Source organism: Dendropsophus ebraccatus, chromosome 4 (genome assembly GCF_027789765.1).
Source record: "Dendropsophus ebraccatus isolate aDenEbr1 chromosome 4, aDenEbr1.pat, whole genome shotgun sequence".
Lineage (NCBI taxonomy): Eukaryota > Metazoa > Chordata > Amphibia > Anura > Hylidae > Dendropsophus > Dendropsophus ebraccatus.
In genome coordinates, this window is record NC_091457.1 from 37,253,789 (window position 1) to 37,272,386 (window position 18,598).

Sequence of the window (18,598 nt, forward strand, 5' to 3'; positions counted from 1 at the left end):
TAGTTCGGGGGGGGGGGGGGTGCCAGTAGCTGCGGGGGCTGGCGGGCTCTCAATAATCCGGAATCGCGGGCACATGTACATCAGGAAAGTGCCCGTGATTCCGGTGCTCCCATAGACTTCTATGGGGCGTCCAGGCTGGAATTCTGGATAAAGATAGGACATCCGGAAGGGTGTCCGTGACTAATTAAAGTGTATGGGTCCGGACGTGTGAAGGGGGCCTCAGTCAGTAGCAGAGGTGAGACACTGCTACAGCCACTGGCTGGCTGCTACACGGCTACAGCCACTGACTGGCTACTTTACCATTACAGCCACTGACTGGCTTAACGGGTTTGCCACGTCATGTCCAAAGTCACGTCTCTAGACCAGAAAGTGTCTGGGGACTGGAGAAACCAAATGCGGGCACTTTTTACATATGGCTGCCTCACATTAAAACATTTGCAATCTGCAATATTAATTCCTCCATTCATTTTCAGATTTCCTGCTCCTAGATTCAGAGTTTTCTCAAGCAGATGTGCCCTCCCTATGATGCCTGCTAGGTGGAAGGTCTGTGTGTCCAGGAATGTAGAGATTGCTGTGAGCGCTCTTCTCTCTCTCTACACTTGTACACAGTCTATGTGATTTTCCCTCCTACCCCTGTAAAATGGCTGTTACATTGCTTACCACCCTATCTAAAGCCTAAGTGAGCTGCCTTCCATGTATGTTCTTCCTATTCTCCACATGTTTGTCTTCTCTATATACCCCCTCCTTGCCATTGTCTCTAACACTGAATAAGGAGAAGGACAGACTAGAAGGCCAACTCTCTCGTAAAATTTTCTACACTCTCAGGAGGGCAGACAACCTTATGCCCCTATTCCACGAGTCGTTTGGAGGAGCAAACGAGCGCTATTAGTGCTCGTTTGCTCCTCGTTCCCCGCTCGCTGCCGCCGCTATTCAACGCGGCTGCAGCGAGCGGGTGAGTGCGGGATGGGGCGGCGGGGAGCTGCGGGGGGGCTGCCCGGGGGATCGCTGATCGTCCGGGCAGCCCATAGGATATAGCAGCGACTGCAGCCGATGCTCCTATTCAACGGAGCGACGGCAGCAGATCGCTGCTATATCAGTCGCTTGTTTTTCAACATGTTGAAAAACAAGCGACTGCAACGATCAGCCGACATGAACGATGTCGGCTGATCGTTGCACTCTATTCCACGGGACGAATATCGTTCGTAGCGGCCGATATCGTCCGAATACGAACGATATTGCTCCTCTAAACGACCCGTGGAATAGGGCCTTTAGGGTCCTATCAGAAGGCCTGATCATCAACTCTAAACGAGAGCCGATCTGCTAGATCAGCACTCATTTACTGAGCAATTACACCTCAGGCAGCAAGGGCTGCACAAACATTGTTAGCGATGTCCGTGCAGCTCTTGCCTTTAGTGTAAAATAATAAAGTGTTAACTTACCTTACCATGTTTCCCCGTGTCCTCGGGCCTTCCCCGGCGTCTGCAGCTCTGCCTTCCGGGCTGGTGTCTCGGCCAGCGATTGGCCAAGCGGCAAGGCCTGTCAGTGCAGGGGCCGGAACAGAAGGCAGAGCTACAGACGCCGGAGGTTTCAATTTTTGATTTAATTTCTTTTTTTTACATTACTAGTGATGAGCGAATAGTGAGATATTCGAATATTCGATATTCGTATGAATATCCCGCAAATATTCGAATATTCGATTGAATATTCGATCCCATTAAAGTCTATGGGAACAAGTATTCGATTAATGAAAAACATCTATTTGACCATTTGGAGGGTAAAACGAAGCTGGGGGATTTGAACGCTTATCGAATATTTTTCGAATATTCACGGGATATTCGTACGAATATCGAATATCTATTCGATCGAACAGTATTCGCTCATCACTATACATTATTATAGGGGTGACCATATTGTCTGAGCTGTTTTAACAGTATATACAGATGTGCTTTACAGCAAGCCCCATAAACATAGGCAACAATGGACAGGAGCAGTCCCATTGACAAGTATAGGAAATGATCACTTTCCAGCAGCCTCTTCCCTATCATCACAAAGAGTACAAGAAGTGTAAAATGGCAAGAGAATTTAAAATATAGATAGTAAAATGGGAAAACAAAAACAAAAAAACACCAGAAAATATGTTTTGCATAAAAACTTGGTTCAAAGGGAAACTAACGGAAGCTAGAAGTCTCTTTTATTACCTTCATGTTCAACACTGTTGAAGGGGTCAGTAAGGGGGTGTGGGGGGAAGGGGGCACTACGGCCCTCAGTACACCAATTTTCCCAGCCAATCCTCACAAATATTCATCTGGCGCTCATCCCTGCATTGATGAGCTCTGGAGTGACGTCAGTGAATATTAATGAGGAGGTGGTGGATTGGCGCATTAAGGGTGGTACTAGGAAAAAAGGAGAGGTCCGCAGCACACACTTCTAAGCTTGGAAGGGAAAGATTCCACAAAGGTAATACACATGAGGAACTAAGTGCACAGTGAAGTTTCTTTTTTCAGAAGGAGAGGTGACCAGATGTAAAGAAAAAATTCTGATTGTTTCTATATACTGTATATTTAGCACAGGCATAAGGCTGACTCAGAATAATTAGAATTTTACATTGCTCCTTTACATACAGTAGTTTGTAAACTTTTCAGTCTATACATGGTTAATCTCACTATTTGAACATTTCCTTAGAACCAACACTTTATACTTACAACTATTATTAGCACAATACCCAAGATGCCTGTTACAAAATCAGAGAGGGGGGAAAAGAATGGAATTATTTATTCTCTGGTGATCCTAGAATCCCCATGTTATTTACTGCCCCCTAGGGGCCCACACTGGTATAACACTTGCAGTGTTACCTTGAATCTTTCTGTATACTCTTTATTTCAGATTAGATTTCATATTACTAGGTGTTTAAAGCGAATGTACCACTAAGTTGATTCTAATGGAGTTGCCTGGGGTGGGCTGGTGCTCGAAATAGAACATCGCCGTGCACGGGAACCCGGGAAGATGATCGAACAGGGCCGAGGTTCAGGTCCGTATGAACCCGAACCACCGGCATTTGATCCCGCTGTCTTCCCGTTCCGTGGGGAAGGAGACAGCCCAACTACCGCCTGGAAAACAGGGATACAGCTTGGTAATAGTCAAATGCTGATGATTCGGGTTCATACGAACCGAAACCTCAGCCCTGTTTGAAAACCTCTGAAAAAAAAAAAAAAAAAAAAAAAAAAAAAGGGCATCTGCATCTTTGTGCCGGTCTATATTTGCTACGTACAAAGCAATGTACGTAGTGGTACACTTGCTTTAAGTATGTTAAGTTGATGGCAAATATAATATGACTTAAAGGGGTACTCCGGCCCGGGGGTTCGGCTGCTGAATGACTAAGCTGCCTTGAGACGTCACATCTCATGCCGCAGCTCACACCAGGAAGCGGCCCCAGGACGAGGGTATGGGGCGGCGCGATCCGGGACCCGGCGCTGGAACCAGGGAGGTAAGTTACTGCCGCCGTCTATAACCACCCCCTCCACGGCAATAGCTTAAAAATACCCCTGGGCCGGAGTACCCCTTTAATATTTTTTTTCTTTTTTTATGATAACTTTGGCCATGATGGACAACAAGTTATTACTTTGTCAATAGCAACCAGATGAAGAGTTCCTCACAATCTTATGCTATGTAGGTAGATGTGCCAACAGAACGGTATGAAAATTCATAATGGAGACTGCATGATCATCAGTATTGTTCAGAATTGTCAATCCTTGCAATGTACAGTCTGCAATTTGACACCAATAATCTTATATTTCCATATTTTTTGTCATATTATTTACAATGGCTTAACAGATGTTTAGAGAGCAGTGAAATTATTTGAGTCATTGTTTGTATTACTGAATGTTGGATCAAGTTCATCATTATCATCGTCGTCCTCATCATCACCATCATCCTCATCATCTCCTTCAGTATCATCATCATTTGCTTCCCCGTGTTCAGCTCCCTCAATCACCATTACTTCTGGGGCAGCATCCTCCCTAAACCACACCGATTTGTAACCTCCTTCTTCCTTCAAGTCTTTAGTTAGGATGGACTTCACCTTCTTGCCATCTGAATCGGACTCCCCATCTTCTTCCTCCAGTGGTGTACCCTGTGCTGGAGCACTACTTGTCAGGACTGTGCTTACTCCTACAGCTGAATATAGGTCATTTCCAGAGGACACGTCAGAATAGACACCATTGATGCCAGATTCCAGATTTGAAGGTATTGTTATACTCTGGTTATCATCATCATCTATAAGCTGATCTCCAGAGTCTCCAGAATTCTAGAATAAATATGGAATATCTGTTATTTAATTTGAAATGATATCCATGAACTACAATCCTCCCTGTATCTTGTATAAAATAGAATTTGTATGCATAGCTCATAAAGGTGAGCACTAAATCCACTTCATAAACAAAATTCTAGTTGCTTATAGCCACCACTAGGGGGAGCTTAAATGATTACAGCAGAGCTGTCCAGTCCAGTCAGGAGAATCGAGTAGGGAGAAGTGTACAGTACCGTATTTCATGATCTCTGTCCAAGCGGCTCCATTATAAGACTATGGGGCCACTGGATGAATAATATAAAATTTATACAAGAAAAAGGTCCTATGTATCACAGGAAAAAGATAAATGGGATCCAAAAAATGGAACACGAAAAAACATCATGGTATTATACAAACCCATATGTACAAAAAAAAAAATTGTTTCTAGTCATTAACAACAGGAAACTGTTTGGTCTTGGACTGGTTAAAAGAGATATTCCGATCATAACTTGCATAGTTATACTTGTAGGACTCGTCAAGTTACATATCTTTACAAATATATTCATTTAGCAGACTTACCTCCTTTTCCTGATATGGCCGCTCTTTCCCTTCTATTGATTACAGCTTGTTGTCTAGGTTACCGACCACCACTCAGTGTATCTATCCCTATAATGTAATTTTTCCTGTGTGTTTCCTTTGGCTTATCTGACCTCTGCTACGTTAGAGGTCATTAACAAGTCCGTAAAATTTCGTCCGTACACTAGTGTGAACTTTTTAGACTGTTCAGGACCTTCCAACATCATAATCATGATGCAGGGACCTCCCTGGTCCAGTCTGCAGAACACCGTCTGTGTACTGTTGGAATTCTATGGGCGTGTGAACAACCCATAAATTTGACTTTCCTGGTTTTTCACCTGTCCTGACCTTTTGGCTTGCGGCTCAACTTTTGTTTGGATTACATTTTTGTACCTCTGCTGCCTGCTTATGTGAACTTGCCCTGTTTTACCATCCCTACTTTTTTGTCTGTTCTGTCTGCGTTCTGTGTTCACACATACCTTAAGTCAGGGACGGTCACCCAGTTGTCCTCAGTGGCCTAAAACTGATTATTGCAAGTAGGCAGAGACAGTGGATGGAGACAAGTGTAGGGTTCACTGTCAATGTCTTTCCTGTCCCTAAACTCCAGAAGAGGTAACCGTCCGCTGGGTTCTCCCTTGTCCACGCCAGGGATCCTTCTCTTCAACAGTCAGGGTAGTTACCACAGCAAGGAACTGACCACCAGTAGGACAAAGAGCAGGAAGCTAAGGTATCCGACTGAAAGTCCTCGGTGATTTCCAGGAAACCTTGGAATGTCTGCTTCATCCAGTGGTAAAGGCCTGGGGCTCATACTACCCAACCTGGAACTCGTTGAACTAGGTAGGGCAGAAGGTGGACAGATATTTATCTAAATGTGAGTACGAGTATTCTTCAACTTCTTCTTCTACAAAACACTATCCCGGCGGAGTACAATAGCTACCTGGACAAGGCCCTCAAGATGGTCCCTACATGTCCGAAAAGCTACTTCTACTTCTTCCACCTACTCTCCACTTTCTGTCACCGGCACCTGCTCTCAGAAGTTGTCACCACTGCTGTTTTTGAGTTGTATTGCACTGAAGTTATTTCAAGTAAACTGTCATCTGGACTCTGTCCTATTTTTGTGTCGCCGCACCTAGACCTACACTTGGGCTATCCTCTTTTTCAAGTGCAGTGCCCATGTGTCCAGGGATGGGTACTAACACCACTCCTGGCCACTGTGACAAGTGCCCAAGTGAACCCCAGCCCGCCTTGCTAAACCAACACCTAACAGCTAACCCCAGGCCACAGCAACAAGCTGTAAAACGATGGAAAGAAAAGAGCAGCATATCAGGAGAAGGTAAGTTTGTTAAATGTATTTGCAATAATATTTAACTTGATAAGTCCTACAAGTATAATTATGTTAGCTGAGATAAGGAAAACTGAATTTGCTCTTGTCATGGTTGCAAGCCTGAATTTTAACATTTAGCATTTGACTCATGCAGGGGATTCGGAGCTCCAACCACAATAAGGATATCTAATGACATTCATTAGCACAGACCTGTTTTGTTAAAGTGATACTGTCACTCCAGTTTTACAATTGTTGGACAGTTGTCAATCACTTAGCATCCATTGAGCCCCCTCACCCTGTCTTGGTCCAATGCTGTTATCCACACTCCCCATGTGATAAGGCAGCGAGACAGGGTCCAGCAAACGTTAAGCCCCGCCTTAGTGACACTGCCCGACAGTCATAAAAGCACACAGGAAAATTGGAGTGACGGTATCACTTTGTAGAAAAGACACTTGCCGTTTACTTAACTGCAGAATGAAAGAGGTACTCTGGTGAAAAAAACAACAAATCAAGTGGTGTTAGAAAGTTATACAGATTTGTAAATTGCTTATATTTAAAAATCTCCAGTCTTCCAGTACTTATCAGCTGCCGTATGTCCTGCAGGAAGTTGTATTATTTCCAGTGTGACACAGTGCTCTTTGCTGCCACCTCTGTCCATGGCAGGAATTGTCCAGAGCAGGAGAGGTTTTCTATGAGGATTTACTACTGTTTTGGACAGTTCCTGTCATTGACAGAGGTGGCAGCAGAAAGCACTGTGTCATACTGGAAAGAATACACAACTTCCTGCAGGACATACAGCGGCTGATAAGTACTGGAACACTTCCAGTACTCCAGGCAGTTTTTTTTAAATAGAAGTATTTTACAAATCTGTATAAATCTCTGACACCGGTTAATTTTGAATAATTTTCCCCCAGAGTACCCTTTTAACTTTTCTATAAAGAACATTGGTTTATTACAGAGACAAGACACAGCCAGCAGCCCTTGTCATTTTCCTATATATTTCCACAAGGACATGAAATTGGATTTTGTCTATTTTGCATGTATCTTTCTGTCTGTACTGCCTGAGGATGTGCTCCAGAAGAAGCTGGATAGACAATAAGCTGCTTCTTCAGTGCCTATCCATCTGACGTATGGTGTTTGTTATACACACTGATAACCAGGCCCGCTTCTGCCATGAGGCGGAATGAGTATTCCGCCTCAGGCGGCAGATTTTGCGGTCCTGCAGGGGGCGGCATGCCCAGCTGATAATCTGGCGGACCGGGCAAATGCCCACTGGGCCGCCCAGATTATCAGTTGTAGGGCCGCCTGCCAGGCCCCTCCAGAACATACACTACCGCCCCACCTCCCTGGAACACCCAGGGGATGCGGCCGCCGAAGCTCTTCAAGGCGGATCTGCCCCTTTAAAAGCAGGGGGATCCGCTACCACTAGCTGTTCTAACCAGTCCATTGAGCTTCCGGGACAGGTCACCTGATGCACGCCGGCCCCGTAAGCTCACAGCTCCAGCCCCGTGCGCCGCACCTCTCCCGCGGTCCTGTGCGGTCAGCTGTTACATGTATGCCACTGAGCAGGAGACTAGAGAGGTGCGGCGCGCGGGGCTGGAGCTGTGAGCTTACGGGGCCGGCGTGCATTAGGTGACCTGTGCCGGAAGCTCAATGGACTGGTTAGAACAGGTAGTGGTAGCGGAGCCCCCTACTTTTAAAGGGGCAGATCCGCCTTGAAGAGGTCCGGCGGCCGCGGCCCGTGGATGTTCCAGTGAGGTGGGGGCGGTAGTGTATGTTGGTGATGGGCTTGCTGCGGGCCCGCACGCGCGCGGGGGGGGGGGGGGGGGTTGAGTGCCAGTGAGGGGGGCGGCAGCCTGAGGTTTGCCTCAGGCGGCACAGACCCCAGAATCGGCCCTGCTGATAACAACACTATGGGCTCTTTTTAAAGAAAAATGGTTGGAAAGGTTAGATTACTTTAGAAAGATAAATATCAAAGGTTTTTGCTATGAAAGTACACATGGTCTTTCTATGGGGCATTTTAAATTTTTTGTGGGGTCAATTGGCCACTTAACAGGGTTTGTATGTTTCAGGAAAAAAAGCTTATTCATGTTATAGTAGAAGAAAAATGTTAAATGAACTCATTAAGTATGTTCTTGTTAGACAGTCATTGTAGCCCTCATTGACCATGTGATTATAACAAAAGTCCACATCTTAGTAGAGATACATTACTGTCCTTCCAAGAATATGTTTATTCCTCAAACCTCTGTTTTAGAGAGCAGCGTCGGACTGGGGTATCTGGGGCCCACCAGAGGAAATGATCCTGGGGGCCCACCAATGAAGAACCATTGAAAAACAACATGTCAGTCAGTGTTAGTGCAAGTCCTTAACCTGGGGGCCCACCGGAGGATCCTCTGGTACTCTGGTGGGCCAGTCCATTACTGATAGAGAGGGTCCTCCAACATTTCTCTTTATATAATGTACATATTACAGGCAGGCATTAAACAATGTGGGGGAAATTTATTAAACTGGTGTAAAGTAGAATTGTCTTAGTTGCCCCTAGCAACCAATCAGATTCCACTTTTCATTCCTCACAGATTCTTTTAAAAATGGAAGGTGGAATCTGATTGTTTGCCAGGAGCAACTGAGACAATTCTACTTTACACCAGTTTGATAAATCTCCCCCCATGTTCATCCACCAATAGGGTTTCCTAACAATACAATTTTAAACAAACAAAAAAAAATTCACCTATGTGTTACTGCTGCTGCTCAGACATTGCCTGGTCCCCATTGCTCACCACTTCCTGTTCTCTTTCTTGAAGCAAGGAATTAGCTGCTGAATGAATACTGGGCTGAAGTGATTACTTACTTCGTCCTCACCTGAGCAGCCACTTCTTTTAGTTTAGATGGAGACCATGGTGGACATGGTGAGCAGAGGCAATTGGGCACTGTCTGAACAGCAGCAACAGGGGATCATGCCGGATGAGTAACTTGTTTTATTTATTTATCCCAGTCTCTGCTTCCTCTCTCTGGCTGTACAAGTAGAATTGTTAGTGACATATATGTGTCATCTAAATAAGCGCAGCATCTACTTACCATATTAGGCCAAACAAATATCACACAAAAAAGATGAGGAGTCTAAAATATGGGATACTCACACTTCCTGGCCTTTTAGTAATTTTACTCCATATTGTGTTTCCATAATTCTTATAAATAAGGAAAGCCAATCCAACCAAACACACAGCAAGGATGGCTCCCAGAGTTGCACCAAGTATTGCCATGTCATTCGCAGTGTAATATTTAACTTGTGCTCCTTCAATCCCTGTTGAATAAAAACATAAAGATATGTAAAAAAAACCAAACATGATGAATTGATGTAGATATTTGATAAAATTGAATATAATGAAGAGTTACTTTTTTAAGCAAAACAATCACAAAAACAAGATATGAATAACAATTATAATAAGTAGTAATAGTTTTAAATTAATTTTTTTTTCTAGGGAGGCATTTTCTTCCCCAATGGAGCCAAGGATGAGTAAGACATTTGCTGCAGTGTCAACGTGTAACTGGTGGGGGATCGGGGCAGGTCATTATGCTTTGTTTTTAACTTGCACTCTGACTGCATTTGAAAAACACAGTCCCAATGGGATCATGTTGTCATAGGGACTTATTGGTTAAAAAGAAAAGCTGTAAGATGCCCATAGTTATCACAACAATGTTTAAAAACACATCTTTTTGAGAATGCCACTAGGTCTGATTAGTCAAGAGGCACCATGTGGTTGCAGCTGAGACTACATGAGGTTGTGTGCCCCCCCCCCCCCAGTGAAAAATCTGGCGCAGGAGGAGGCAACGCCTCCTCCCTGCCTTGACGCCCCCCTCCAGCCGCCTTTCAGGCGAGTGGGGATTGCTGCTGGCGTATGCCAGGGAGAAGGCAAGAATTTGCCCCTTTTCCCTGTCATCCTTGATAAATCTCCCCCAGAGAGCACACTTTTAAATGCTACACCATGAAGCACAGTACTATGAGCGAGAGGCATATATGAAGTTTCTGGCCCCAGTGCAAAATCTGTAAATGCCTTTTTTAATATGTAGCTCATCAAGTACTAAAGCTAGATATGACTGCTACATCTGCACCCCCTGCATCTATTACCCTGCTATGATCATCTTCTAGATTGTCTTCATTAAGGGATTTCTAGGGGCTGGCTAAGGGCCCTATTCCACGGGCCCGATCAATGATTTTAGGTTTGGACCTAAATAAACGATCAGCTGATGACACGATCGGCTGATCTTTTTCTCTATTCCACCGAGGCATAATCGGCCGAATTGGGACGATTTGGCCGATTATCGCTCCGTGGAATAGGCCCCTAACCCTGGGCTTGCCATCCTGGGGAACGCACTCTGGGCACCTTACATATGAACAAAAAGGCTTGTATCTTGGTGCTGGATTTGACTATGGAGAAGATAAAGGGTATGGCTGGAATCCTAATGAGAAGTCTTATGTAGCCACCAACTTATTTTTACTCCTTTTTTATCTTTACAGGACAAAATATAATCAACTTATACTTAAAGGGTCCAGGAAATTAATTGAAACTGCTGATTGCAAGGGAAAATCTTTTTATTTTTTTTATTTTTTTTTTTTATTTTAACCATGTACAGCAATACCTTCATTAGTACACAGTACACCATCTACCAAATGGTTAATTGATTTGTACCAAATTCTGACGTCCACTCTACAGGGTGCAGCAGAAATCTGGAATCATCTGACCAAGCAAAGGCTAGGCCCCTCCAATGAAGTGGCCATCCGGTGTAGCCAGATGGGAAAACAATACATATGAGGACAACAGCTAAAGCACCACTAATGGGACAGCCACCACTGCTCACCAATGTTCAGGGCAGAGTCTGGTATTTGCTTTGTGCAGTATTTTTTATTACATAGCACAGAATTCCTCTGTTGGTCTCTGGTACCATCAGAATTTAGTATACTGAAAATTCCTCTTTAGTGTGATTAATATTTCATTTTTTATATGGTTGAAAATAAAAGATGGGTTTCAGAATGGTTCATGATAGACGTTGTGATTGAAGGAATGAGTGTATAGAAGTAGTGCAAAGTGGAGCAGTTGCTTATAGTGTCCAAGTAGATGGCTTATAGTGTCCAGGTAGATTTTATTCATAGTGAATTGTGTTTTTTTTTTCTTGGTGACTATGGACACATGTAACATAAATTATATTAGTTTTGAATGAAAAGTAAGAAATGATAAGAAAAATAAAATGATACAAGGCCAATGACAGGCCAAGAGTATATTCCAAGCCTAAGAAAACTTTATGTGAGTTCATGTATTTCTATTCTCAGACCAATCATATTCCAATAAAAGAAGCAATCTTAGGGGTTGCTATAGGCATCTGTTTCGCTGTTCCTTTGCATAAAGTTAGACAAATCTCCCCTTTTGAAGGGAGCATTTGGTGCCTTAAATAATAGATTGCTTGGGGGGGTCTACCTGCTGCCAATATGCAGGGGAAATATTAGCTAAAAACACGATAACTTAGTTTCGTTTCTGTGTTTTTGTTTGTGTCTAAAAAAAGAAGCTGAATAATGGGGAAAATGTAAGTGTAACTGTGTTGTAATGTCCCTAAATTTTTTTAAGGCTCTTGGTAAAAGTTTCCACACCACCTCTTCCCCATCTTCCTTGTCTGGTTTACATTGCTCCTACACCGTCTTGAGCGACCCCACGATCCGCCACCAGTCAGACACAGTGTTAGAGCGCTCCCCAGGGGAAATGCTTATGTTATTGACATGGTATGGCCCCCCAACCCCTCTACCATCCCTCAGAGGGGAGTGTGGGGGAGTCATTGCCCTGCGAATCCCTCCTTGCCTATCAGTCTTTGTGACCTCTGGCTGTTTATGACCTCCAGTCCCAGCAAACTTGTAGGTGCATTATCTCCTCCATAGCTAGTCCCTCGTCTGAGCACTGAGCATTTAACCCCTTATTCAGAAAATTCACCTGGAATGATAGGTATGCTCTTTTGTGGTGTGAGATGTATTATTACTGTTTGTGCTAATAGAAAAATGTGTAGCGATGTCTGTTGAAAGATAAATGTGTATTCTTTTCTGAGAGTTATAGGTAATACCTGACTCTGGGTTTTTAGTTGTATTGCCTGACCCAGTAGTTGTGCTTGTAGTGGGGCTTGTACCACTGGTAGTAGTCCTTGTCCCTGTGGTGGTACTTGTTGTCATCCCAGTAGAGGCAGTTGTAGTTGTAGTGGTACCTGTTCCTCTAGTGGTGCTTGTTGTTGTCCCAGTAGAAAGAGTTCTAGTTGTAGTGGTACCTGTTCCCCTAGTGGTGCTTGTTGTTGTCCCAGTAGATGGAGTTGTGGTTGTAGTGGTACCAGTCCCTCTAGTGGTGCTTGTTGTTGTCCCAGTAGATGGAGTTGTGGTTGTAGTGGTACCAGTCCCTCTAGTGGTGGTTGTTGTTGTCCCAGTAGATGGTGTTGTGGTTGTAGTGGTGCCTGTTCCTCTAGTGGTGCTTTTTGTTGTCCCGGTGGATGGAGTTGCGGTTGTAATGGTACCTGTTCCTCTAGTAGTGCTTGTTGTTGTCCCAGGAGATGGAGTTGTGGTGGTAGTGGTGCCTGTTCCTCTAGTAGTGCTTGTTGTTGTCCCAGTAGATGGAGTTGTGGTGGTAGTGGTGCCTGTTCCTCTAGTAGTGCTTGTTGTTGTCCCAGTAGATGGAGTTGTGGTGGTAGTGGTGCCTGTTCCTCTAGTAGTGCTTGTTGTTGTCCCAGTAGATGGAGTTCTGGTTGTAGTGGTACCTGTTCCTCTAGTAGTGCTTGTTGTTGTCCCAGTAGATGGAGTTGTGGTTGTAGTGGTGCCTGCTCCTCTGGTAGTGGTTGTTGTCGTCCCAGTAGACGGTGTTGTGGTTGAAGTAGTGCCTGTTCCTTTAGTAGTGCTTGTTGTTGTCCCAGTAGATGGAGTTGTGGTTGAAGTAGTGCCTGTTCCTTTAGTAGTGCTTGTTGTTGTCCCAGTAGATGGAGTTGTGGTTGAAGTAGTGCCTGTTCCTTTAGTAGTGCTTGTTGTTGTGCCAGTAGATGGAGTTGTGGTTGAAGTAGTGCCTGTTCCTTTAGTAGTGCTTGTTGTTGTGCCAGTAGGAGGAGTTGTAGTTGTTGTAGAACTTGTCAAAAGAGTGTTTCTTGTTGTTGTGCTTGTAGTGGTTGTAGTGGTGGGTACTGTACAAAAATAAATATTCCAATTATCTCAATATCATTTTGTTTATTGTACTTTAAAGTTCTGCAGTGTATTATAATACAGTATATTACTATTCATAACACAAAGATCAAACCTTGTTCTATTATACATGAAGCTTTGTAATCATTTATTATATGTATTCTGCTTTGTTAAAATTATGTGATAAGTATCTGTCCTGCCGTAGCCAACAAATCTGTTATAAGACATGTGCTGGGCAGGGATATAGTAGGTATAATAAATGAAGCCTTAACCACTTTTATTCTATGATCCCACTTTGGGAACATAGTGAGGAATGGTGTCTTGGTATAATAATAGTGGAATTCTTTTTTTCACCTTTCTTATTGAATCAATTCTTTTTTTATTGAAAGTTTTGAATTGGTTGAACCTTTCTAGTTTAGGGTAGAACTTTCCCTTTCTATCTGAATATTTGGAAATGGATTCATCAAGATGCTGGAAACATTCTGTAGAGATATTGGTTCATATTTATATGATTTATTTATTTGCCATTGGCAATACAGCAGCCATCTATGTGCTGCAGCACTGTTCATAAACTCACTTTCAGTTATGGTTTTGGTGGAACAATCCTGGGAACCAGGAAGCAAAAGGCACCCTGATTATATCATGTTTACTTGACACAAGGTATTCTTTACACCATGCTACATGCTGGACTTTTAATTTCACAGAAAATATTAGATATGTAATAAAGAAGACACTGAATACATTTTTTACGATATCTCAATAAATTTTCCAGCAACCTCACATAGAACAGTGATAGGCACTTACCTGGGGTGATCTCAATCGTCACTATGGTGGTGGTGCTTTCAGATGTCGTGCTATCAGTTGCATTGACCTTTTTTGAAAAAAAACACAGTATCTTTATAGAATAATCGCAAGACTGCAACAAGAAACATCTTATACACTTATACTTCAAGATAAAGGCATGCACATTGTCCAGTCAGTGGACATAGCCCTGTGTAAGTGAACATTGCCTTTAGGGTCTAGTGTTTTTATTAGAGCAGGAGTCATAGGTAGTAGATCCTTTTTTTAAAGCTTTTTTCCCTCATTGAATCCTATTTAGCACCTGTTCTGAGGTTTCTTATGGACCTGTACAGACAGATCCAGTTTTTCCACACTTGATATAGGTCTATTGGAGAAAGTTAGCATCCATAAGGAACACAGCTAATTGTTTAACATAGAAGAACTTGGCCTACGTATAAAGAAAAAAAACCTTTGCAAAAAGATAACCTTACACAGAGGTACAGCAATCTAAAAAGGATAATATTATTGTCATATTATGTACTTATGCTATATATTTTTGCTATGAAATTCTATGCAAAATGCCTTAAAGTAAATGTACTATCAGGCCTGGGCTGAAGCACTGGAGGCGGAGGGGGGGGTGGGGGGGGGGCTCCATTAGAATGAATGGAGCCGTATCACAGAGGGGCAGGGGTTTCCTCCCACTGGGAGTGGGTCAGCCCGCCTCCAGTGCTTTAGCCCAGGCCCGATGGTACGATACCTTTAACCCCTCCTCAGCCTGTTTTGGCCTTAATGCCCAGGGCCTATTTTGCAAATCTGACCTGTCTCTCTTTATGTAGTGATAACTCTGCGGTGCTTTTAACTATCGCGTTTATTCTGTGATTGTTTTTTCATGACATATTCCTCTTTATGTCTGTGGTATACTTTGGTTGATACACTCAGTATTTTTTTTGTAAAAATCACAACATTAGCGCAAAAATTTGAAAAATTTACAATCCTTTATATTCAAAGTTCTCTTTTTCTGAGAAAGACAGTCATGCCACATGAACTAATTATTACTGCAACATCTATGACATGTCTACTTTATAGTGATGTAATTTGGTGAACGTCTTTTTACTTGTTATGATGTTAGAGGGCTTGAAAATTCTGCAGCAATTTTTCTAATTTTTAGGAAAATTTCAAATTCAGACTTTTTTAGAGACCAGTCCAGTTCTGAAGTGGATTTGTGGGGCCTGTATGTTAGTTATCCCCATAAACCCCTCCACTGTAAAAACTGCACCCCTCAAAGTATTCAAAGTGACATTTCATAAGTTTATTAACCCTTTAGGTGTTTTGCAGAAATTTAAGCAAGTTGGAGGGGAAATTTTTAATTTAAATTTTTTTTGGCAGATATTACATTTTAAATATTTTTTTCCTCTAACACAGCAAATACTAACTGAGAAATATCACTCACTATTTATTCCCCTTATTCCAGTGTTTCAAGAAATCCCCCATATGTGGCCGCAGTGCGTCACCTGACTGAACCACAGGCCACAGACATGACAAAGACCTGGTGAATTTTGGGGCCTTTTTTTATTTCAGGTTTTTTTTAGCCATTATATCATGTCACAGAGGCCTTGCGGTGCCAAAATATTTGTGTTGACAAGTTGACGTTTCCATCGGTACCATTCTTAGGGACATGTTACACCCTGATCATTATTTATTTTATTTTATTATGAGGTGGTACGAATAAAAAACACAATTTAGCAGCTGTTTTTCACCATTTTTTTGTACGCCCTTTACTATACATTACTTATTACATGTTAACTTCATTCGTCAGGTCAGTACGATTACAGTGATATACATTTTATACAGCTTTTGTTATACTTTATGGCATTTATACTATAAATACTGTTTGTGTCTTGCATAGTGTAAGAGCAGTAATATTTTTATTTTTTCGCTAATGAAGTAATGTGAGGGCTCTTTTTTTGCGGCATAAGCTGAGGTTCTTAGTGGTACACCTTTTGGGTACATGTGATGTTTTGATAGCTTTTTTCTATTTTTTTTAAGGGGCGGGATTAACAAAAAAATCGTCATTTTGGTTAGTTTCTTATTTATTTTTTGAATGGCGTTAATGGGGTGGTATAATTAATGTAATGGGTTAATAGACGGGGTCAGGTACGGACGTAACAATACCAAAAATGTGTATCTTATTTATAGGGGATCATTTATAAAGGGGGATAGGGAATGTGTATATTTAATTAATTAATTAATTAATTAATTATTAAATTATTTAATTTATTTGTTTTAATTATTTATTTATTTATCTATCTGTGTGTGTGTTGTTGTTTTTTTACTTTTGCAGGTACATATATATTGCATTACAGCACATAAGCTGTGCTGTAATGCATTATAGAGTGAATGAGTGTCAGTGCTGCACACTGACACTTATTCAAACGATCAGGTCCCTGCATCTGATTCAAATGATCTTTGCAGGGACCGGATCGTTCAGCAGTAAAGGGAGGGTGAGTGTATTGAATCCGGGGGGTTGGGACGACAAGGGGAGGGAGAGGACGCGAGACCAGGAGGAGAGGAGAACGGGGAGCACGGAGGGAGCTAACATGGGGGAACATGGAGGGAGCTGACACGGGGCAGGCACGGGAGGAACACGGGGGGGGGAGCACGGAGGGAGCTGACACGGGAGGAACACGGGGGGGAAGCACAGAGGGAGCTGACACAGGGGAGCACGAAGGGAGCTGAATCGGGGCGGAGGCAGCTGGATCTGGCGGGGGGAGCTGGATCGGGACCAGGAGGGGGCTAGATCGGGGCGGGGGAGCCTGGACACTACATCGGGAAGCAAGGGGGGCTTGAGGGGAGCATTACAGCAGTGGCGGCAGGAGGAGGCAACGTGCTGCAGCCTCTGTCTGTCGCCCGATCACGAGGACACAACAAATCTTCCCATAGACGCTGCGGTCACAACGACCGCAGCGTTTATGGGGTTAACTGCCCGGGGGGGAGCACTGCTCCCCTCTGGGCAGTGGCAGCAGGAGGTGGCTGTGTGACACAGCCTCCTCGTGCTTCCGGATCGTATATAGGGACAGCAGGGGAAGGCAGAGAAGGCATGACGTCCAGGGACGTCATGTTGCAGAATGGCACTGCTTTTCATGACGTCCCTGGACGTCATATTGGGGGAAGGGGTTAAAGAGTCACTGTCATTAATTTTTTTTTGCAGAAATCAATACTCCAGGCGATTTTAAGAAACTTTGTAATTAGGTTTATTAGGCAAATATGCCATTATCTGCGTGTAAAAAGCCTTTTCGGAGGGCTCCCCCCCCCTCCTCTCCTTTCTGTCAGCCACTGCTCATTATCAGGAAATCTAGACTGTTTTTTCATCATTCAGATCTGTCTGTTCTATGAAGAGGGGAGGGGGGAGGAGGAAGGAGTGAGATTAGGGGCAGCTGAGAGCCTAGGGGTCACTAGTGACTGCAGAGGAGAGAGCCTGTGATGTGAATGTAAATTAACTCTTTGTTGTCCTGTTTTGCTGCCTCTACTTTCTCTCTCCATGGGAAAACCATAAAGTCTGTCATTTGGAGTAACTTTTGACATCAGATAAAAGGTACTGATTACACCTGGTGTCACTCCTGAAACCTCCTCTGCTTCATTATAGTCTATAAATCATAAGAAGAAGATATTCGGCCTGAAAACATTTTAAGAATTTAAGAGCGTCAGCCTTTGATTTCAAGCTGGAGAGACATTGGGTGATACAACAATGACCAAACATGTCAAATAATGGCTGAAAAAAGGTTTGTGTTTTTGAACGGCAAAGTCTACTACACGGCACAATAATCCAGGGGAAGCGAGAACTGACCTGTCAGCTCAGCGCGCACTTCCCTCTCGCTGCCTGTGTTATAAGATGCACATTCAGCAAGCAGGGAGGAGTGTGAGGGGCTGCCTGAACAATCCTTAGATATTTTGGGCTGTCCATGAACATCAGTGGCAGTCTGCTGTCACCGATCCTATTACACAAAGCATATTGAAAGACAACAATCAGCCACATTTCAACATGTCCTATTACATGGACATGTTTACTTAGTTGTTTACTAAGGATGTTTACTTAGTGTGCCTAATTAACCCTTTTAGGACCAAGCCCAAAATGACCCAGTGGACTGCGCCAATTTTCATTTTTGCATTTTTGTTTTTTCCTCTACCCTTTCTAAGAGCTCTAGCACTTTCACTTTTCTATCTACAGGGCCATGTCAGGGCTTGTTTTTTTTCAGGAACAGGTGTACTTTGTAATGGCATCTTTCATTCTACATACCATAACATGTATGATGGAACCCCAAAAATATTATATAAATATAAATTGATGAAAGCGAAAAAAAAAGTGTATGAATGCAATATGGTAACTTTTGGGGGGTTCTTGTGTCTACAATATGCACTATATGGTAAAAGTGACATGATACCA

At 43.1% G+C, this 18,598-nt stretch overlaps 1 protein-coding gene across 4 annotated transcripts in view; it reads right to left on the reverse strand.

Annotated features, from left to right (window-relative positions):
• Positions 1-3,717: 3,717 nt before the first annotated feature.
• CDHR5 (cadherin related family member 5) overlaps positions 3,718-18,598 on the reverse strand; it is a 41,928-nt gene continuing 27,047 nt past the window's right edge. The window contains exons 12-15 of one of the 4 annotated variants that reach the window (XM_069965597.1): positions 14,182-14,248; positions 12,726-13,379; positions 9,323-9,486; positions 3,718-4,303 (exon numbers count right to left, since the gene is read on the reverse strand). In XM_069965597.1, coding sequence (XP_069821698.1) covers positions 3,836-4,303; positions 9,323-9,486; positions 12,726-13,379; positions 14,182-14,248 — 1,353 coding nt within the window. In that variant the 3' untranslated portion in view covers positions 3,718-3,835. Of the gene's footprint in view, positions 4,304-9,322; positions 9,487-12,287; positions 13,380-14,181; positions 14,249-18,598 lie in introns of all 4 variants that reach the window. The other 3 variants (XM_069965596.1, XM_069965595.1, XM_069965598.1) reach the window with 3 other exon arrangements.